At 36.4% G+C, this 17,941-nt stretch overlaps 3 protein-coding genes across 9 annotated transcripts; 1 reads left to right on the top strand and 2 right to left on the bottom strand.

Annotated features, from left to right (window-relative positions):
• The first annotated feature begins 851 nt into the window (after positions 1-851).
• Positions 852-11,792, top strand: LOC103835526 (mitogen-activated protein kinase kinase kinase 18). 6 transcript variants are annotated; one of them, XM_033277141.1, is made up of 5 exons: positions 852-6,490; positions 6,570-6,666; positions 6,737-6,870; positions 6,972-7,189; positions 7,588-11,792. In XM_033277141.1, the coding sequence occupies exon 5, from the start codon at positions 9,812-9,814 to the stop codon at positions 11,228-11,230; it is 1,419 nt and encodes a 472-aa protein (XP_033133032.1). In that variant the 5' UTR covers positions 852-6,490; positions 6,570-6,666; positions 6,737-6,870; positions 6,972-7,189; positions 7,588-9,811; the 3' UTR covers positions 11,231-11,792. The 6 variants fall into 6 exon arrangements, with proteins under 6 accessions (XP_033133032.1, XP_033133031.1, XP_033133030.1 ...); XM_033277140.1 differs by having other exon boundaries at positions 853-6,490; positions 7,585-11,792; XM_033277139.1 differs by having other exon boundaries at positions 861-6,490; positions 6,972-7,410.
• On the bottom strand, positions 11,771-14,519 carry LOC103834828 (probable beta-1,3-galactosyltransferase 4). 2 transcript variants are annotated; one of them, XM_009110913.3, is made up of 11 exons: positions 14,095-14,465; positions 13,699-13,789; positions 13,543-13,607; positions 13,244-13,455; positions 13,103-13,166; positions 12,957-13,029; positions 12,760-12,880; positions 12,598-12,685; positions 12,381-12,506; positions 12,203-12,309; positions 11,771-12,129 (listed from the first exon to the last, which is right to left on the bottom strand). In XM_009110913.3, the coding sequence occupies exons 1-11, from the start codon at positions 14,217-14,219 to the stop codon at positions 11,981-11,983; spliced, it is 1,221 nt and encodes a 406-aa protein (XP_009109161.1). In that variant the 5' UTR covers positions 14,220-14,465; the 3' UTR covers positions 11,771-11,980. The 2 variants fall into 2 exon arrangements, with proteins under 2 accessions (XP_009109161.1, XP_033133046.1); XM_033277155.1 differs by lacking the exon at positions 11,771-12,129 and having other exon boundaries at positions 12,283-12,309; positions 12,381-12,432; positions 14,095-14,519.
• A 1,646-nt stretch (positions 14,520-16,165) lies between these two features.
• LOC103834827 lies at positions 16,166-17,410 on the bottom strand. Its single transcript, XM_009110911.3, has one exon. The coding sequence runs from the start codon at positions 16,672-16,674 to the stop codon at positions 16,306-16,308; it is 369 nt and encodes a 122-aa protein (XP_009109159.1). The 5' UTR covers positions 16,675-17,410; the 3' UTR covers positions 16,166-16,305.
• Positions 17,411-17,941: the final 531 nt, after the last annotated feature.

Here is a 17,941-nt window from a genome sequence, read left to right as displayed (position 1 = left end):
AGGATTTCTGCGTGCTTTCACTCCTGGTCAGCCAAGCTCTTATCCTTCGCCGGTCGCCTTCAACTACTCAAAACGGTGATATTTGGCATTGTTAATTTCTGGACATCGGCTTTTATCTTCCCCAAAGGTTGTATAAAGAGTATTGAATCTCTCTGCTCTCGCTTCCTCTGGTCTGGGAGTCTGGAAAAGAAAGGAATTGCAAAGATTGCATGGTCTACTGTGTGTCTCCCGAAGAATGAAGGTGGTCTTGGTCTCAGGAGCTTCTTGGTGTGGAATCAGGTTCTTTGTCTGAAATTTATCTGGATCCTACTATCAAAATCACCTTCTCTTTGGGCAGACTGGCACTGGCACATTCATCTCACAAATAAAAGTTTCTGGAACATCGAGGCTGCTTCAAACGACTCATGGGCATAGAAAAGAATCCTCAAGCTTAGACCACTAGCTCTTCAATTTTGCAAAATGAGTTTGGGAAATGGTCAACTGGCGAGTTTCTGGTATGACAATTGGTCTCCATTGGGTCAGCTGATTAACCATATTGGTCCGTTGGGACCAAGAACTCTGAGAATAAGAAGTAATGCAGTGGTGGCTGATGCCATAGTCAACTCCACATGGTCGCTCCCACACCCACGTTCAGCGCAGGAAGTCGAGCTACACGCTCACCTAACCACTATCCCTCTTCCTTTACATACTGATATTGATGATACTTATGAATGGGTTGCAGGTGACTCTCCGGGTTGTGGCTTTATCGCCTCCACTACATGGGAAGTCTTGCGGCCTCGAGATCAAGTTAAGGACTGGGTGGATGTTGTCTGGTTCAAGGGGTCTGTACCCAAACATGCCTTTACGATGGGGAATGCCGATCGCTACTACTTGCCCCCTTTGCGCAAGGGGAAATGAAACGAGGGATCATCTGCTGCTGTCTTGTGAGTATAGCCTACAAGTATGGAGGGAGGTGTTCATCAGGTGCACGGCTCTGTCGACCATGTTTACAACTTGGTCGGAGCTCTTGTCTTGGATTAGAGCGGCAGGATCAAAGGAGTTGAAGCTACTGCGTAAAGTGGCTACACAAGCCTTCGTTTTTCACATTTGGAAACAAAGAAATAATCTGGTCCATAATCAGTTATCCATTCCTTCTTCATCAGTTTTCGCTGGACTGGATAGGGAAGTGCGAAACATTATTTCTGCCAAGAGGAAGCGTAAAATGTTTAGTAATCTCATGTCTCTTTGGTTGAGATAGCTCTATCATGTTAGGGTGTTTATTTGATCCATCTTGTTTTTTCTTTCTTTTTGCCAAGATGGCTCAGACATAAGATTTCCTTGTAGAATCTTTCCTTCATTTTATGAAATTTACATTTTAGCAAAAAAATAATTGAATTGAGACTCCAATAAATCACTGCAGATCACGTAAACAAGAGATGGGCTATTTGGCAACCAAATACACTAAGATATAGAGTTCATGCGGTATGGTTTTCTCATGTATTTTTTTGGTAAACAATGGATTTCTTATGTTGTTATCTCATTTGATGTTATGCCACTTTACCAAAAAAGAAATAAAGAAAAATGTTTATCAACATATGATGTTATGCCACTTTACCAAAAAAAAAAGAAAGAAAAATGTTTATCAATAAGTCATTGAAGACTTTAACAACAATAAAAAGTCATTGACCTTTATTATTATTTTGTTTCAATCTAAAAAGTCTTCATTGGAATTTTATATGGTCAACGTTATTTCATGGGATGTTTGCGGTCGTAGCAACTACGTAAGGCTTGATATGTGGCCTGTGAGGGCCGTCCTTAGGTGGATATTGGGCGAACCTATGTTTTGAAAATTTCGTAGAAACAACGGGAATAGTTTGGGACCATAGCTTTTTAGAGGGTTTTTTGTCATACAAAATTACAAATTGAACAAAGGAAGAAGGGAAAAACATAATAATGAAGATTCGGAATCTAAGGAAAGGATATAACTCTTGAACCACAAAGCTGGTGGTCCATTACTTTTTTGGCAATCTCAGCCATTTGTACACCCACCTTCCATTACCATACCCAATCGCTTCGATGCAGGATTCTTGAGATTCTCATCTGTCTGTGACTGTGACTGTGACTGTGACCAAACAACAAACACGTTAGTAATCATTATTTTCTCTTACTCAAATATACTTGAATACTCCTGTTTCAATATGATATATATTGGAGACCAGCTACTCCGAATGTATCACGGGAAAAGATCCCGACATCCAAGGAAACAAAGTGAATATCCCATTCTCGTGGTCAATACAAACGGTTGAGAACGTTCAACAATTCTCATGGTCTCGTTTTCGTTCTAGCGGAATGCGTCGTGGACATAGGTCGAGCAAAATTAGATTAGAACAGTTAGAATTGGGTTATTTTATACAAGTTGGTTTGTAATTTGAATTCTTATTCCCGATTAATGAGTTGATTTATAAAATATTTATTTAAAAAAATATATATATGATGCATATTTTAAAACTTTTCACACATGTTAATAAAATGTGTAATAAATACTTAGTTTTTTGTGATTATTTTTTTCCCTATAATTATAAACTAATAAAAATTCAGTAAATACAATTAAGTTTTTTGAAATTTGAAATTGATCATTATTAGTTGATAAAGCATTGATTGAAAATACAAAAAAATCTTTTTAAAACAATTTTTTTTTAAAAACATGTAACTTTATGAAACGTATGAAATATTTTTTTACATGCTAGGAGAAGTACAAGAGGCTATTTTTTTTATCAACGCAAGGGAGAGCCACAAAGCAGCAATTGGTTGAAATCTGTATGGTAAAATCTTCAATATTATCATCCGTAGCAATGCTTGAGGCGGCAATACAGAATGTATATAAGTACACGAAGGTGGAGCTTTACGTAAGTCCACACTCAAGGCCCACTTATGATCCATTAAGAACTCTCGATAGTTCATGTGTTAGGGTTTCTAGCCAGATACAAATATGTTTTTAGATGTTCTTTGGATGCAGGGCCGGCTCAACACTGCTAGGGGCCCTAGGGCAAAAAAAAAAAATTTTACTCTCTAAAATTTATATAGAGATAATGTTTAAAATATTTTTAAAATTTAATCAATAATATTTTGTATATTTTGTAATGAAAATAAAGCTATATACATATCAAATAATTTTGGGCCCTTTTCAATTTTATTTATTGTATTTATAATTTTATATATATATAAAAATATAGATTTATAAAAAATTGGGCCCCTTATTTATCATTACACGGGGGGACACGGACTCGGACCCGGGGCGGTCGCACCGCTTGTCCCCCCTTGTAAGCCGGCCCTGTTTGGATGCAACCTTGACTGCCTCTAAAGCAGTCTCACCTTAAACTTATGTATGAAATCTATCGATCTTGTTAGTTCTTGAAGACAAACTAAAATTCTTTCCTTTATTTATCTTCTTGCACAATAAAGCTTTAATAAGCTATTTCAATATCTCTATTTCTATCTTTCAATAAAACTCTTATGAGCTCAATCTTTCTAGTTTCATAAACATTCACATGGTATCAAAGCCAGGTTAGCTAATTATGCAAAACTTTTTTTTTATCATGCAAAACTTATATGGAAAATCTATATCAAACTTAGTTATCCATTAAAAAATGTGAGTTTTTTTTAATCAAAAGATCACTAAGCAAAAAAAAAAGATAAAGGGAGGATAAAGATAATTGGTGCAATTGATTCTATTGTAAACATATTCAAAGCATGGATTAAAGCTAATGTTTCTTTTTAATTTTCTAAAAACTTTTATGGTCAAGTAGAATTATATTTATATCCCTTACAACTTACAAAACATATTTCATGACAGAAATCATCAAAGTACAATTCACATTTGTTGATAGAGTTAATTACCTTTTTGGTTGATATGACTCTCATAACATTAAATAGCTTTGGAACGATGAAGAAGAATCCTGTTTCATGCAACAATGCCTGCTTTTGTGTCAACTACCATAAACTTCAAGACCACAGAAGATTCTGTTAAGTTTTTCTTGGGAACACTGTTGACATTTAGATTCAGAGTTGCAACTACCATAAACTCTTTTTGGTTATTACCTTCTTTAGACTAAGGCCCATATCGATGCTTCAATCGTAAAAGTTGGGGATAAAACTAATTTACATAAAAAATTGATTTCTAAGCCCAAGCCCAATTTGTATCGTACTGTATTAACAGAGGCCCATGTGTTGTTAAGCTTTGACGAGACCTTTTTTTCTCGAGTAACTTAAATTTTATTAATATGAAAGCATAACTAATCTTCTAGTTCCATAAGAGTATTTTGGTAGAGAAGTCGTTATGACAAACCATTACCAAACTAATAAAAAGTATAAACCATCAAGTCTTGCTTCGTAAGGTCTTCCAGTTTCAAAAAGTCAAGTCAATATATATAACTAATCTTATTAGCATATTTATACTACAATAAACGTGTCGTATGCTCTCGGATAACTTTTAATTTTCTTAACAATCAATTTAAAACCTTAATTATAACAATTAATTAGCTCAACTCTTGTGAAAATACTTCTAACTAAACCAAAATTTATGATAATGCTCTCTGTTAAAAGTTCTCAATGTTTCATTTCTGGCAGGTCATAGCTAACATAAACTGTAAGCAATACACGTTATTTTCTTAGTTACAAAAAAAAAAAATACACGTTATTTTCTTTTAAAAATTTATATGTTTCTTTAATCTCGTGGTTGAAAATCCAAATGCACCAGTCTGGACACACACTTTGTCCATACAATATCACATGCATGAATCCGCGTTTCCCACCCAGCCCCATGAGTCCATGACAAAAAAATGTTAGAACTTTGATGATCTCCAACTGTATTCTCAGAGCAAAAGCAAACACGAATAAAAATTCCCAGCCTGCATTCTAACTAAAGACATTAGATTCGACCACACATTTTATTTTCTTTACATCCCCATAAACAAATAAAATAAATAATTAAATTATAAACTTCGATGCGCTAATAAATCCTTTTTAAGTAGTGTGGATTGTTGTTCAAAGAAAAAAAGTAGTGTGGATTACTCTCGTTGCCACGTTAATTAAATGGTCTGAAGAACTTGATTTGATCCTCGCTTCCGTCACGTTGATGGTTTCCCGCGTGTTATTAAAAACTCATAACGGCGCTATCCACTCTGGCTTTCATGCCGTCAAAGCTGTCTTTACCCACTCCCCTACTGCCACGTGGTAATTTTTATTTTGCCCACTCAAAAATGCTACCAGAATCTCTGAGGTTAGTGTGTTAAATGCAACTAACTCAAAACATACTCTGCAATTAAGTACTACTAGAGCTTGACCCGCGCACCCGCGCAGGTGTTAGTTTTTTGATAAATGAATATTTATTTGTATAAGTGATAATATATATTTTAAAATTTACCCGTTTAATTTTTTTTAAATATGACATTTATAAACACAATAATTTTATAGTTTATATTGAGAAGTTTTATTTTATCATGTAAACCCTTAATTATATCATCCATTTATTTAGAATACGACCTGTAAAATCACACAAATGTATTTTTATTTTTTATGGATCAAAATTTTATGATTATATATAATAAAATTATTGTATAAACTGTTTTTATGGATCAAAATTTTATGATTATGTATAATGAAATTGTTGTATACTATTTATTACGTATATGTGGAATTAGTAAAATAATTACCGTATAATGTATGTAATTACGAAATGTATATATGGAATTAATTATTTTCAAATACACATATAAATACTATACTAAAAGGGAGATAATCTCCACTTCTAGCCTGTCCACGTCAGCAAAAATAATCCTCCAATCAAAACATTTCATTTTACATGTCACCCTCGAAATTGGTTTTATTTTGGGTTTTTTCTTAACAATTTAAACAGCCCATTAAGCCCAAAATGCCTCCCTTACGCTCCCCTCAAATGCCGAACCTGCGTCTCTGTCCTCAACGCCTTTGCTCGCGTCGATTTCGCCGCCAAGATCTGGATCTGCCCTTTCTGCTTCCAGCGGAACCCTTTCCCTCCTCACTACCACATGATCTCCGAGACCAATCTCCCCGGCGAGCTTTGCCCTCTGTACACCACCGTTGAATATGCGCTTCCTTCCACCGCCGGCCAAGACGCCTCCTCCTGTGTTCGTGTTTGTTCTCGATACGTGTATGATCGAGGAGGAGTTGGGGTTCGCTAAATCTGCACTTAAGCAGGCGATTGGGTTGCTTCCGGAGAATGTTTTGGTGGGGTTTGTCTTTTGGGACGCAGGCTCATGTTCATGAGTTGGGATTCTCGGAGATGTCTAAAGTTTTTGTCTTTAAAGGGAATAAAGAAGTGTCTAAGGATCAGGTTTTGGATCAGTTGGGGCTTTCCTCGAGGAGAGCTCCCACTTCTGGGTTTCCCAAAGGAGCGCAAAATGGGTTCCAGAGTGCTGCTGGTGTCAACAGGTTCTTGCTGCATGCCTCGGATTGTGAATACACACTGGACTTGGTAAGTTACGGTTGATATGTTTGTGCTGGTAAATGATTATATGTTGTGACGTGGATTGATGTTTGGTATGCGATGACAGTTCCTCCTCAGCTACTCTCAATTATGATGGCATGAAGAAGATTGACTCAGTGACACTATCTGAGTTGAATTTTCATGACCTTAGTTCACCACCCAAGGTTAGACTCTATCTTAACAACATGCTCATGTTGTATTAAATATGCCTTTATCTAACTTAAACAAATATAGACTGTCGAGTTCCTATGTACTAGGGATGTTGGCAGTATTGAAACAGCAAATGGATGGTGCTGTGTCTCCTGCTCCAAGTTCTCATCCTGCACGTGTGCGCCCTGCCATGATGAAAATGCGGTTGGAGTTGCAAGGTAAGCGGAGCTGCACTATTTACATATTCTCTTGCAAATTGTTCCAATACAACTCTCATTACCTTCACATCTAACAAATGGTCTCTGATTTCCACTTCTAGGTACCGGGTAGAGATGTTAGTTACTGATGTATCTGACACTGCCATGTTGACCAGTGGTCCTGCTGTAGCAGCATCCATGATAACATAGCTGAAACCTGAACAAGTTGACCAGTGGTCCTGCTGTAGCAGCATCCATGATAACATAGCTGAAACCTGAACAAGTTGACCAGTGGTCTTGCTGCAGCAGTTTCAGCGTCCATGGTAACATAGCTGATACCGTAAGTGTTGAGTTATTGTTTCTTAATTTAAAACCTCCTCCTCTGTAATGTCTTTCATCATATAAAGTCCTGAGAGCCTAGGAGGGCAGACCCACATAACTAGCCCCTTCCACAATGCTTCATAGATATTGTGGGGAGGACCATTACATTCCAGCTTAAGCTTTCACATTAAAAATTCACATCAAAGCATCAGTCTTTCACCATAGCTCGCATATTTGATCGTAAGTCGTAACCAACGTCCCTCCCCCCCTCTCCTAATTTTACTGTCTAGGTTTGCTGTCTCACTTTAAAAGCTATCTTACTCTATTACATTTCTAATTGCTCTATTCACTAACACCTCCACATGGTGTTGATGACAATCTGTGATGAGAGGAGTTGTGAAAAATGTCTCGCAGCAGGTGGACAGATTGGTGTTCCTGTTAATAGCCCATAAGTGCGTAACAATGGCATTGTTGTAGGCCATCGTGGAGAGGTTCCACAATTGAGTGATCTCCCGGTTGTGACTGACCCAACTTCTGAGGAGTCTCAAGCTGATGAAGATGGACGTTGGGCATGCATTGTTAAACTTGCGAGCTGACGTGTACATGTCATTGTTGTCTACTTCAGACGTATCTCAACTATCAAGTTTTTCTTAAATTTCATTTTCGACATTAATAAGTCATACTTGAATGCATTGTCCTGTTTTAAAAGATGAATTTGTTTGTTTAAAATTTACTTACCCAACAAGTAGTCTATGCATATTTACTTTTAAAATGTTTCTGAATGGAATAAAATTAGTGCTTATCATATCTGAGATTAGCTCAAGAATTTTTTTTTAAAATTAAAATTTAAAATTTACATTATTTTCATTTGCTATTCTTTCATCTTATTGTTCTTATTTTGATAGTTTTATTATACAGACTATAGAGTTTAGAAACTAAATATACAAATAAAACAAAGAGAAAAAGAGACCACAAGGTTTGAAACCAAGAAAAAATATTTTTTTTTAATGTGTGGAATTTGTTAGTTTAAGTGTTAAAGTAAGTATCATCAACAAAATATTACATTAATCATAAATATTTAACTAAAGAGCCGCTATCCAACAGCCTGTAAATATTTTTTTATTAACATAAACCAAATCGCAACCACTAAACCCCACGGTGTTAGACCAAAATATTAATAGTATCGTAAGCAACGACAAAAACAATGATATTCAAAACTCAGTTGTACAATAAGTTCCGCACTAACTACACTGTTTGATAAAAAGTACATACATGGTGGTATAATAACAGTTTCAGGATGGTCACATCAAATGAAAGCCAAACGAACTAGGGAGTAGGCCTCCACGTTAAAAACACTCGGATACCCAAAACTCACTGCTATTCGTAACGTAAGCATGCCCCTACACTTCTCTCACTCTCGCACGTACCATTACTCATTAAAAGTTAAAAAAAGAGTTTCCATCAAGTTAAAGCTCCTCCTCCAGCAATGGTGAAGAAGACACCCGATGAAACAAGAACATAATAGCGAAGAATAAGTAACCAATGAATAGAGTGAAACGATCGTTCCTTAACAACTACTCTCTATCACACATCGGTAAAGAATGCATCTGTCAATCCAAAATTCATATCACATTCATCCTTAACAACTACTCTCTATCATTCTCTTTCAACATATGTGCATCTTCATTTATTTGAAAATATTTTATTTACTAAAATCATAAAATTGATTCAAATTCATCAAAAAATAAAATATACAAATCCGGCGCGTAGCGCCGGAATACCACTAGTGTATAATAAAAAGGAAAAGACAAAAAATATTAAAAGTTAGGTTTATTAATTATTATTGCCATGATTTTTTAGTTAGAATTTGATTTTAGAAATACATTAATTGAAGAGAAAAGACAAAAATCCTAAAAGATAGGTTAATTAATAACTTCAGTGGCATGCCATTGTAAATATAGTGGAAAACTAAGGGATAATCTAATTTTGTACTCCTATTTTAATAGATTAGATATCTTACATTATCAGTTAAATTAATGCAAATGAATAACTCTCAACATGCAGCTGTTGGCAACATTAGGTTCTGCATTGCATTGGACGCAATACCATCCTAGTTTAGGGATAGTATATTACTAGTATATACCTTTTTTTTTTGAAGATATGACTTTGAATAAAGGATATACATCCCAGTTGTACTTCTTTATCTTAATATAAGTAATAGTTGTCCTTAGTATGATTCACGCAAGTATTCTTAAAACTCAGACTAAGTGACTTATGTTATACTAATATTCGAGCATCTTGAGCTTCCAACAACTGCTGTAACAAAGAAAACATATAGTAGTAATCTAAGTGAAAGATAAGCTAAAAGTATTGTCGCTTAATAACTGGAGAAGAAGAAATCAAGAAACAAAGAATAAATAATGTCGTCTCAGACTTTGGCAGCCAAGAACCCCATGCCAAAGTCACATACACACACTTCTCCATATATACCCAAAACACACACACATTTAAATGCATTTGTACACTATTATCTATATATATAAGCTTCTTATGAGCCATTTCATAAACAACTCAAACCTCTTAGATCATATCTTCCACTCTCTAATCTCATAACTACTCTGTTTTTATTTGCTCTGTTCCAATGAACATTGCTTGGACAAGAGGACCAACCATCGGCCGTGGCTCCACCGCCACCGTCTCAATAGCAACTTCAAACACCGGTGAGATCTTCGCCGTCAAATCCGCCGACTTCTTGTCTTCATCAGCGTTCTTGCAAAGAGAGCAATCCATATTGTCTACATTGAGCTCTCCTCACATAGTCAAGTACATAGGCTCCTGTTTAACGTGCGAGAAGGACCGACTTGTCTACAACATCCTTATGGAGTACGTTTCCGGCGGGAGTCTTCACGGTTTAATCAAGAACTCAGGCGGGAAGTTGCCGGAGCCGGCGATCAGATCACACACGCGTCAGATTCTCAAGGGTCTGAAGTATCTTCACGAGAGAGGGATCGTTCACTGCGACTTGAAGAGCCAGAACGTGCTGGTTGGAGAAAACGGCGTCGTTTCAAAGATAGCTGATTTGGGTTGTGCTAAACCGGTTTTTAACTCGGGATTTTCCGGTACGCCGGCGTTTATGGCGCCGGAGGTTGCTCGTGGTGAAGAACAGAGGTTTCCTGCTGATGTGTGGACTTTGGGGTGTACGGTGATCGAGATGGTGACTGGATCAAGCCCTTGGCCGGAGCTAAACGACGCCGTTGCGAGGATGTATAAGATTGGATACTCAGGTGAGTCGCCGGAGATTCCCGAGGGGACATCGGAGAAAGGTAGGGACTTTGTGATGAGGTGTTTGAGGGTTGATCCGAAACAGAGATGGACGGTGGAAGAGCTCCTTAAACACCCTTTTCTCGACGACGACGAGGAAGACGAAGAGTCTCAATGTATCGATTACTTGCGGAGCACGTCTTCTCCGAGCACTGTGTTGGATCAACGGTTTTGGAATTCATGCGAAGACTCGGAAACAGAAGACCCTTTTGCTGATTACTCGGAGTCGTGGCGTTCGCCGGCTGATCGGATTGAGCAACTCGCCGGAGATGAAGTTACAAGTGTTCCTAGTTGGGATACGGTAGACGACGGCGAGTGGATTCAAGTGAGGGGAGATGTTATCGGAGAAGCCGAGAAACGCGTTAGCTACGGCGGTGAAGACATCATTTGCGTCGAGGCAACGTCATCTATGCAAGTGATTGAAGATTGGATATGGGATCAAGAGAGCTTGTTGTCGGAATATTCCTCTGACGACGTCATTTCTAGTCTTTACTCCAATGCTGCAATTCAAGGAAATTTAATTGTTTATAATCTTGGAGATAAAAATGTACCAATAAATAAAATGTTTCGTAATTATAATGAGGATAAGAAAACATTTATCTGTCAAATTGCATTGAACAATGTCCTAACAAAAACAAATCAAACTAATATGGACCTTCGGTCTATGTTTCTTTTAACAGTTGTAATCGTTATTGTTTCAGTTTCTTTTTGGGTTAAAATACTATTTAAAAGTTGGTAACATAAGTCTTTGTGTTCTTGTTGGATATTAAGTAAAGAGACAACTCTACAATTAGGTATGAAACTGACTATGGTCTATAGAAGAAGTCAATATGTAATTTGGTCAATTTATCTAGTATTTGGTAATATATTCAACTATATAAGTCTGATTCGGATATATTCGGATATCTGTAACATTTTGGTTCGGATCGGATTTGATTCCGGTTCTTTAAATACTCAGATTTTGATTCGATTCAGATATTTAATCAATTTCGGTTCGAGTTTGGTACTATTTTTTTGGATCGGATTGGTTTTTCAGATTCAGATTTTTTTTTTTCCCAGCCCTAGATGTACTTGCGTTCACTCACAGCCTTTGCGTTACTACAATCATGTCAAAATACAAAATCAACAAAAGAAGTAAATCCCATAAAGAAGCAAAACTCAAAACTTGGATGTTTTAAGCACAAGCAAAGAAAACACCTCAACGACTACGTTCTCTGAAAGTGCGCTCATGGAGTCTGCTTTGTTGCAGCTAGAATCTGCATTTCTGTGTGCAGAAAACTCCAGAGAACTGAAAAAATTCATAAAAGAAACAAGAAAGGAGGGGAAAAAGCACCCTTCTCATCTCAGTTCAAAAGATACATACATATAGATACATATATAGAGACAGAAGTTTTGAGTAGTTTTCCAACGTGTGTCTATACTACAACAGCATGACTTTGTCTCTCTCTGTACTATTATTTCCTCATTGTGTTTCTTCTCTTACTTCCGTTCAAAAAGATGCAGCCAAGAGAGCATTTGGGCCTTCTCCACACCTCCGATGAACATCCTTCATCCGATCCGCTGATCTACATATCCCACTGCAACTCCAATCAAACGAGGCAACACACATGTTCCCCGCCTGTGCCTTCCACTCACAATCTGCATTTTCTCATTAGTCAAACTACCATACTTGAAAATATAAATAACGGAACTTGGATTCTCTTTTTTTTACCTGTTGTACCACAACATAGCCTACGGTCATCTACATGCTCCACATCCAATCCAAGAAACCATGATCCTAAAGAAACATCCTCATTCACATACTTGTGAAGCACGTTTCTGTATACACAGTTTGTCCTTGGTTAACACACAATCAACGTACGAGCGTATGGCTATGGTAAAGAACTCACTGGTTTATGGATATGTAAGACGCCAGTTCCCTGGAAATTGCGTAGAGCTGACCAGTGGCATGGCGGAAGTACTTGTTACCCTCTTCTCCAAATTTCCAGTACTCCGGTTCATGATATCTCACTCCTCTAACAATGCAAATGAGAAATGAGTGTGGAACAAAACATTGGTAATGATATTAAAGTAGTCTCTCTTGAAGGTGAAAACTGAAAAGCTTACTTCTGAGCAAGAACGGGTCCAGACTTCATGCATCCAATGTAGACTCGAGGCTTCATCCGGTATCTTGCTAGTTCAGCTCCCAGTGTAGCTGCAGAGGGTATCCGTAAACAGAAGTGAGCAAACTGAGATGACAAGAAACATAACAATTGAGATAACTCTCACCTATGTTTACATGAACATCATCATCGACTTTCACGTAGAAGTCTGCATCCCACAACGCATAAGCCGTGGTAAAGTAAGATTTAGTCTTTGCTGACAGCTCCAGGTACCCTTCAACGTGATCCTGCTCAAAATAAACATAAGAATTTAGAAAACAAAAAGCTACGAACATAAAAAAAAACGTAGCAAAGACTCCTTACCAGTCTCAAGAAGTCTCCATGTTTACTTTCTTCAGCCTGAATCGCTCTATCAAGAATCCCACCAGGAGTGGCACTGCAGCACGAAAGAAACTCAATCAGTACAGGAATCAACAACGATATGTGCCAGTCTAAGGTAAAGGTGTTACCTATGGCCTATTACAAACCGCATTATGATCCCTTTGTCTTCCTCAAGCTTCTTTCTATCCTCACCTAGAAGAGGACACATGTTCAGTCCCAAGAACAATATACTTAAAAAGGCTGAAACCTGTGAGCTTAGATTAGCATACCGGGAGGCATCCAGGTAGCACGGACCGAGTCCCTGCGCTTTCTGCTGCTAAAGGCAGTGTTTACCCCAACGACCATCAGATACTTTCTTCTGGTGGCGGTTTCAGGGAGTTTGAAATCATCAGACACTGGTGAGCCATTCATGATTGATTCTTGCGCGGCTCTTGCAGCTACTAATTCCATTTCTAGAGTCGAAATTGTTTTGTCCAGTGTTCTGAGTAACACCATTTTCAAGCGGCTCAAATACAAAACCACAATTTGAGTTGAAAAGAACCAATGAAAGTGATTGTTTTTCACTTACTGAATAGCATCTGGACTCTTGTAAGCTTCTCCAAGGCTGTCTTTTGATTCAAGCTTCAAACTTTTCTGAATAGACATGGAGAATATGGCTATGAATCAAGAAAACCCTTCTAGGGGTTCATGACACTACCAAACTTAACTAGATTAGAAAGCTTACTTTAGAAGAATCACAGTCGTCTGATACTAAATGCAACCGTTCATCTGAAGCTTCCCTTGATACAACATTAGCTTCAGGCTCTGGCCACATTCTATTAAAACACACACAGAGTCTGATTAGTGGAACAACTGCTTGTAATGATTGATTATGGTTCTTCAACGGAACAACAGATGGATCTCAAGCATTATATGTATGAGAGAATATACTTTTCTGTCGGTAAAATGCATCACAGGCTTTTGTACTATTAAAGTCTTTTAACTTTACCAAATAGAGAGTACAGAGAAGGAAACTAGAATCATTCTAACTTTATCATTCAAACACGGAAACAAAACAAAACAAAACAGAAGAGTTACTAATATTGGTGAGTTAATTAACAGAGCATTGTTCTGTTATTACCTGTCGGAGAAGAGAGTTCCCGCGCAGAAGAAACCGATACAGAGGAAGAAAGTCAATTTCTTGGAGACAAAACTCTTTGAAGCAGACAGCTCTAATCCTCCTCTATGATGATGCTTCATCGACATCTTTGTGTGTGTCTTCTAAGCAAACCCCCCAGAAAGAATCTCCTCAAAGAAGTATTAAACCAGAGACGACCATCTCACGAGGCGAGTCAACACCGACGAAACCTCCAGATATCAGATCCAGTAGATCTCGAGCCTTTTGTCTCCTCGGGGACGGAGATAAGAAAAGACTAGATTTTTGATGTTTGATTGATCCTATGAAAAGAGATTGGAGACGAATGTAGAGAAAGAGATTAGTGAGAGAGAGAGAGAAGACGACAAGCAAAAGACGTGGCTTTGTTCTTTGAAGCCCGAAGATTAATGGAATCAAATTCATATTACTGTCAACCTTTTTATGTGTCGGGATGGTTTAATTATTCATAATTATTAGCTTTTTTAGTTAAGCTTTCACTTTAATAATATCAACTAGATTGGATATAGCATAAAACAAATGAAGCTACCGACATGACCAGCCGACGAAATAAATTGAACAACAAACATAGTAAAAAAAACTCTAAACAATAAACAAATTAATTTACAGTGATTATTACATATTCTCTTCACAGTAATAATAATAATTTACATTATCATTAACATATTATTTGTTATACATTAATGTGTGGTTTTGTTATTCATATATTAAAAGGTTTGATTCGAAAGTTTAATTCGAATTTCACATTCACATGTTCTGTCGAACAATAGCGACAGATGGAATCAATACTGACCACGTGTTCCGCACATGATCCTCAATCAGTGATTTCATTTCCCCTTACAACTCACCTCTTATTATTTAGTATATTCCTCGAAATAAACTTTTTTTTTTCATTAGTTAGAGATCTATTGTGATTTTGTCAGTAGCAGTTGGAGTCAGTCTCTCGTTGTCATCGATGGTTGGAATCGTGTAATTCAATGAATGTTAATCTTTACGTGAAGTCAAAGCTTTACAACCCTTCTTATTACATCATCCGGTTCAACAACAATAAACCTTTGTTTTTTTTATTATGCCAATAGAAATGACCTACATCAAAGCAAACTAGACATGCATAACATTCGGTTCATACATATAATGTACAATCTCTATCTATTAACAAAAAATCTAGTTTTGTTCAATACTGCATTACTAACTTTGCTCTCAAGTATCTTCCTTTAAGTTTCCTTCCAACTCCCTCCATAACCAAGTACGACAATGATCGATACATTCTCATCGTCATCGCCATTCACCATACCTATTACGTTATCATCTTTCATTGTCTTCTTTCCACTCATGGACACGAGCCGAGTGTTGGCAACTCTCATAGATGCCATTCCCTCTATGCTCTGCCTCACTGGAATCATTCTAGGCTAAGCTCCCTTGGAAGCAAACGTTGTGCTGAGAAAGAGGTTTTAGTCGTGTAGTTGCTGATCATAAACGAGGGCCGATGATATCCATCAAGAAGATCCCACACACCATCTCCTTGAATATCTCCATCTCTCAAAGACCTCCACCCCTAATTTTTCACATTAATCGTTCTTCTCCATTGATATATATTCACCTGCCTGACTCTGCGTACTTTTTGTTTTATTAGATGAAGCATAGAGAAATAAATTGATAAAATGAGATTTATAGAGTGCCAAGAGAAGCAAAGCTTGCCGACTTGAGATTAGAAAGGAAGAAAGTGACACAAGAGGTGCGGGTTGAAAAACTACACATAGATTGGTTCTTCTTTTGTCTTGCATAATAGATATTATGACCCAAAGTCATGGCCAGAATCTATAGATTATAATTAGTATATCATCATCATCCTCAATAATAATGCTTTAATGTGATGATGAAAACGAGTTAATTTGACGGTCAAACAAAGTACACTGTGTACAGTGGCTACACTAAGCACTATGTGTGGCTAATTTTACTTTTCATGATCAGTTTATTCAATCGTAGGCAATCACTTAACGAAGTCCTGGATGAGAATTGAAGATCATAATTAATGATCTAAAAGCCAAATTGGGCAATCATATAATGAATCAACACATTCAATTAACAAAGTCTCGATGAGAATTGAAGATCTTTCCACAAGCGTAATACTAACTTACAAAAGTAATTATTGATACAAAAACAATAGGGTTACATCATTCAATGAGCAACTAAAACATCGACGATACTTAAAACGTTGTTATTACCATTACTAGTGGATTCAAGCGTGGAGTTCGGAGAAGGAGGGTTTAAATCCAACATCGTCCTCAACACAGATCTAGCAGGACCAAGTTTCTTCCTACCGATGCGAAACGGACCACCGTATATCTTGCTCAGGAGATCAGGCATCTGGTCCATCGTCGTCGGCGTCGCGTCTGGCGGGTCGACTCTGCTGGGGAGGGAAAGAGCTAAGGAGGAGTTGGATCTGGTGTTGAGCCTAGTGTTACGGATCTGAGCGAGAGCGCCTGGCTTCAAGTAGCGGTGGAAGCCGTCGTTTCTTCGAACAGGCGATGTAGAGAGTCCCTTCATGGATCTTGAGATTTGTGAGGGGCTTTGATTGAAGATTAGGGGGGAAAGTGAGGGTTATTGTTATTGTAGAGGAAGGAAGGAGAGGCGGGAAGATTGGGTTTAGACTTTAGAGAAGAGGTGGGAAAAATTAGAGAATGAAGTTTTGGAGTCCCTTTAGGGTTTTCAAAAAGGGTACGAAGCAGCGGGAGTTCTTGTCGCAGCCAACAATATTCACAGATATTATTGTTTTCCCTTTTTTTCATGGACAATTCTTTAAGATATCCAATTAAAATTTTGTCACAAAAATAACTTTTTAATAAGAAAAACAATAATTTTTACTTTGAAAAATTTAATATTTATTTTCTATTTTTTTTTTTTTTAAATTATATCCTTAAAATTTTACCATTAAACTCTAAAACATAAATTTATATCAGTTAATCTAGGATATAACATATTTTTTACTTTTTAATAAAAAAAATTTAGTCATTTTCTTCGCTAAGAACTGTTTTTTTAACAAAAAATTATCTTAATTTTTTTTCTCTTTTTCATTCAAATTTCGTTAAATTGTATTAAAATTATTATAAAATGATGATTACTACACAAAAACGATTTAAACTTTATGAAGACGCAAATAATCTCATTTTAATGAATGGACTTACTTTCAAGAGTTTCATTTATATATAGTTGTTTGTTTTTACTTATTGTGAGATAAAGAAAACATTTCAAAATAAAATATATATTTTTAGTATAAAATAAATATAATTCAATAAAATTTCGGTAACATTTCTTCAAGGGCAATTGTCAATAATAGCACATTTTGAAGTTTATGTCTCAAAAATGACACTAGAAGGAGAAAGTCACAAAAATGACATTCATTAAAGGGTAAAATATCCCTAATATCCTTGGTTTAAAATTAAATAAACAAACAAAAATAAATAAAATAAAAATAAAAAAATGAAAAAAATAATTTTTTTTATAGTTTCAGATTATATGATTTCAGATTCGAAATATTTATAATTTTTTTTTTGAAATCTTTTTTTTTCGAAATTTCTTTTTTATTTTTTTTTCAAATTTGTTTTTTTATAATTTAAAAATACTTTTTGAAACTGTTTTTAAAATTTTTATTTTTTATTTTAGTATTTATTTTTTATAAAATTTTAAACCCTAATTCCAAAACCCCACCCCTTAACTCTAAACCCTAAGGTTTGGAATAATTAACCCAAGGGTATAAGTGTATATTTACCTCTTTAATGAAACCTATTTTGTGACTTTGAGCCTTGAGTGCTAC

The sequence above is a fragment of the Brassica rapa genome, chromosome A08 (assembly GCF_000309985.2).
Source record: "Brassica rapa cultivar Chiifu-401-42 chromosome A08, CAAS_Brap_v3.01, whole genome shotgun sequence".
Taxonomy (NCBI): domain Eukaryota; kingdom Viridiplantae; phylum Streptophyta; class Magnoliopsida; order Brassicales; family Brassicaceae; genus Brassica; species Brassica rapa.
The sequence above is the reverse complement of the archived record's forward strand: the minus strand, read 5'-3'. Positions and strand labels throughout refer to the sequence as shown.